The following is a 4,484-nucleotide window of genomic DNA, read 5'->3' on the forward strand; positions in this document are numbered from 1 at the left end:
GAGGGGAAGGGAAGGGAACAGCCGGCTCTGCTCCTCCTCCTTCCCCTCTCCTCCCCCTGCCCGCAGAGCTGGGGTGAGGGTCCCTCCTCCCCCTCGGCCCCTTGCTGCCGCGGGATGTCACCCAGTGCGGGCCAGAATGGCGGTTGGACCTTCGTGAGCCGTGAGGGCGGCACCTGCCCTCCTTCCCAGCCCAGGGCTTTTACACCCCCGCGGTGTGAGCAGCAGGGTCGTGGGATGGGGCTGTGGGATACACGGGAGCGCCTCAGCTCTGGCGCTCCCAGGCATGAGCAGACGAGGCCTAAAATGTCATTCCCCTGCTGTGAAGAGGCAGTTCCTGTAAGAGTTTTATTACCGCAGGCCTAAGCGTTTATGGTTTTGTAGAGCTCTGGTTCAGACACGTAGCTCTCACCTGAGAGTTCATATTTTGGGAGAGGCTGGGTGGGCCTGGAAGCAGAGGCAAAATGCCTCCAAAGTTTCCTGTGCTCCAGTAGGAAGGGTGCTGGGACCTCATCCCACTCCTTCGTCCTGGTCACTTCGACTAGTTCATGGGACAGTTAGTTCTCCTTGGACAAAAAGTTGGGGTAAATGCATGGATCACTGCTTTAAGCACTGAGTGGTGAACTCATAATTTTAAGATGGCTTTAAATTTGTGTTTGCTGTACTTCGTTGTGTGCATGCTGTTGCCTCTACAACACTATTTTTTTTAAAATACAATTTTAAAAATTATATTTTACAAAGTTGTTTATTTATTGTTACTACAGTCTGAGACTTCTCTCCTTTCTTCCCCCCACCAGGAGAGTGTTTCTGTGTATTTAACAGCAAGTTGTGTAATCTTAAGACATTTACTCTGAAATTCATTGCCACATTCGTGTGCTCTCCCCCTAGCAAGGAAATTCGTAGTGAATTTTGTGGAGTCTTTAGATCTTATTACGTACTTGGAATAAAAATTGCATCTGTGGCTTGCTTTGTTGGTGCAAGTTGTTCTGTCAGGCTGTTGCTAAACTCCAGAAACTGGTAGGTAGGCTGCAGTAGACTTATTCTGGATTACTGCAGTTTTCTGTTGAAATTTATTCTTTAGCCAGGCCTTTCAGTGGAGAGTACAATATTTTTCAGGCATGTATATGTTGTAAACTGTTAGCATATGGTTGGCAGTAGAAGCTATTTCAGTGTTTTTCTGGACGGTGTTATATAGTGGAAAAAGGGACAGTGCCCATGCTTACTGGATTCCTGGCTAAGGAAATCGGAAAGTCAAGTTGCATATAACCAAATTCTAAAATTTTGCCATAGAGAAATAGCAAGATCATCTGTAGTGCTGTGCACTATTTTCTTCTGATGTACAGGGTTAATGAGGCCTTCTTGCCATGGTAGAAGGAAAAAGTAGTAGGAGAAGCAAAGTATAACAGCAGCATTCATCTCCCAGGGCTGAAAGAGCTCTGTTCTCAAAGGTATTAGCAAGAGGCCTTTGCTAATACATACTCAAGAAGGTTGATTTGAATGCCTTACGTTAATACTTCTAGTAGAGAATCTGTTGTTCAGGTACCATTTCTTATGAAAAACTATCAGAAACTTTAGGCACAGTTTTATATAGACTTGCTGTAAAATAAATGGCACAAATTGAAGTAAGGATTGAGTGAGTATGGAGAAGAGCATCTAGCTGAAATGACTTTTAATTCACTATTGGAAAATAAATTAAATTTCATAGGAAGGTAAGACTGGAAGGAAAACATTAGATTATGAAATCAAATCTGTTGCAGATAATTTTAATATAATCCCACTTAAAAATGTGTCTGGCTCCATGTAGAGTTAATTAGGTGGTTTGCTTTGAAACAGTCTTCCAGTAAGTTGTAGTATCTACTCTTCTGAGGAACAGAAGTCTTATTCTGTCTTCCATATCAAACAGTCATTTATTTCAGGTCAAGAATTTTTATTTAAAGGAACGAGTTTCAGAAATATTTTTGTATATTTGGTTAATATGCTTGTGTGTCCTACTTAGCGGCATAGAAACCAAACCAGACGTTCCTAAAACAAAATTTTTAGTTAAGCAAGTAATTTACACTTGTGTACTTATTTCAGTGTTAAGTATATACTTCCTACTTTACTGATCCATGGTTGAGCACCAACTAATATCAAAATCCTACCCAATCCCTCAGAACAAAGTGCTGTTTTATCTTTGCATTTTATTCCATTACACTGTAGCTTTCTGAGGCAAAAGACAGTAGAGCTCTTGCTGGCTGTCTGAAAGCTGGTTGTGAGAAGAGCAAAATATTTCCTGTTTGACCAAGAAAGGTGTTTGCAGTGGTTGTGTTACAACCACCAATGCATAACGTACAAATCCTATGCAAGCAGGTATGTCTTAACATTTGCAAAGATGGTTCTTGTAGCCTTTGGTCAGATGCAGTAGTGTTGCACTGAAATTTCAAAATTATGCATTTGAAATTCTATTTATAAGTTTAGCTTTTAAATGTTTTTCTGCTTTAAAGAAGGAGAAGCTGCAGTGCTAGGAATTGCACATGATTATTTTTTTTTTTTGAATTTTTTACCATGGTTAAGTTAATGGAGACTGTGGATTAGAAATTTACAGGAGGAATAGTCCATTTTTCCCTCTTTTTTCTGCTAAAAAATTAAGGCTACTGGAAAATTACGTATTAAAGGATTAGGCCACAGATCTCTGTATGCTTACAGTATATGATGTATACCGCTAAATGTACTGTATCTTAATTAGTGTGCTTTATCCTCTTGCTTGCCAAACACTTTGGTAAGTCTAGTCTTGTCTTTCTAATGCTTGTGTTTTCTTATAATTCTTTTTTAAATTTTTATTCTTCTTAAAATAATTAAAAACCAATCAGGTTTTGCAGGTTTAGCAAAACTTTGTTTTATTCATTTTCTGTATCTAAGAGGGTTTGTTACTGAAAACTGAACAACAGTAAAATGAAAATACTGAGATCAGCAGAATAGCATAGGGTTGATGACTAACCTTTGGGAGCTGATTCATTGAATAAAGAAAGGGACAGATGTTACTTTTTAAGCTTTTATTTCTTTATTTTTCCCACTTGGATCTTAACAGAATGCTTTCACTTAAAACCTACATCTTAGAAATTTCCTAACAGCATTTTTCAGAGCGGGGGAAGGTCAATTCTGTCATAATTGAAGGTCAGTGAGTATTTATTTGGGGTTTTTTTTTAGCCTTTATGAGTCTGAAATAAAATGCATTTTCAAGCATTGGGAGCCAGAAATGGTTGTGGTTGTATTAGCATGCTGTAAATGAACTGATCCCCTCCACAGTGATAGTGTGTTGGTTTCATTTAATACTGACATGAAAGGAGTGCATTTAATTAAGCTTTTAACTTTATACTCTACATTTCAAAGCACCAAACTAACCTGGACTTATTCTTGTAAATATTCAACTGAGTTAAGTGAGCATGGAAAGGGAAACTGAGTCAAGCTGAACTTGAAGGACATACTGGTTAGTACTTGTTTATGAGAGAGACTGTCAGTAGAAGACAAACTATGAACGCTTTCTTACATTCATTAAAATTCAGTTTTTACTGCACGTGTAGTTAGGATATATTCATAGCATAACACTCAAGGTGCCTTGGTATGACAAGTTATCACTTCTTGGCTACTATGTGAGAAGTGACTCTTCTCTAACCTGCTCATAACGCAAATAAGGCGAGTTACAGTAAACCGGTATTTCTCACCTTTTCTGGTGGTTGTACCTCACCTCAAAATGTGGACAGTCTTTCATGCTTGAGCTTCCCACCACTTTTACCTAGTTTTCTGGTCTGTCTGCGTATTCCTGTTGATCCTGCATACTGTTCCTATTCTAAAGCTGCTGCCATGCTGCTGCTTTAATTGCTGTTTCTCACTAACTGCTGGTGCTTTCCACTGAGAGTGAAATAATGCATCCCAGTGGACATGGCTGACTTTTATCAAATGCCCTCAGGGGCCTCGACGTTGTTTTCCCAGGCTACTGTACAAAAACACTTATGCTATTTCTGCAGTGAACTGGCAGAGTCCAGGTATTATTTATTAGCCTGGTCTGTGTGCTTGGCCTTACCTGCAATGAGGTGTCTGCTGCCTTCCCAGTGGCATTAGTCAACAATGAGTCCCCTTGTAAACTGCTGCCTTAAACACCTTTTTGGTGGCAGAACAAGTATGAGTTAATTTGGACAAGCACAATCTAATAAATATTATTATTTTTTTGCCAGTGTGATCTATTTCACACATTGTTGAGCTCTTAATTGACTGTAACCACTTGTTCAGAGTGACAGCGAGCATCTTTTACTAAGTCAAGGGAAGTCTCTTGAATATAAATCCATCTCTCCACAGAGCAGAATAATGCAGAATTTCTGTAGGGTTATGGTATTTTCAGAAATGCTGTGACAGTTTCTGGTTAGTGTCTAAACAGGGCAGTTAGAAGAATTTTTTTAGAATGTTTTGAATATTGAGAGCCTGGGAAAATCGTTTTATGAAAAGAAAGGGAA

At 39.3% G+C, this 4,484-nt stretch overlaps 1 protein-coding gene across 1 annotated transcript in view; it reads left to right on the forward strand.

The window, feature by feature from the left end:
• The first annotated feature begins 114 nt into the window (after positions 1-114).
• LOC104548165 (dnaJ homolog subfamily C member 15-like) overlaps positions 115-4,484 on the forward strand; it is a 24,168-nt gene continuing 19,798 nt past the window's right edge. Inside the window, exon 1 of the mRNA XM_010194105.1 lies at positions 115-336. Within this exon, the coding sequence (XP_010192407.1) occupies positions 115-336 (222 nt within the window). The remainder of the gene's footprint in view (positions 337-4,484) is intronic.

Source organism: Mesitornis unicolor, unplaced genomic scaffold (assembly GCF_000695765.1).
Source record: "Mesitornis unicolor isolate BGI_N332 unplaced genomic scaffold, ASM69576v1 scaffold36991, whole genome shotgun sequence".
NCBI lineage: Eukaryota > Metazoa > Chordata > Aves > Mesitornithiformes > Mesitornithidae > Mesitornis > Mesitornis unicolor.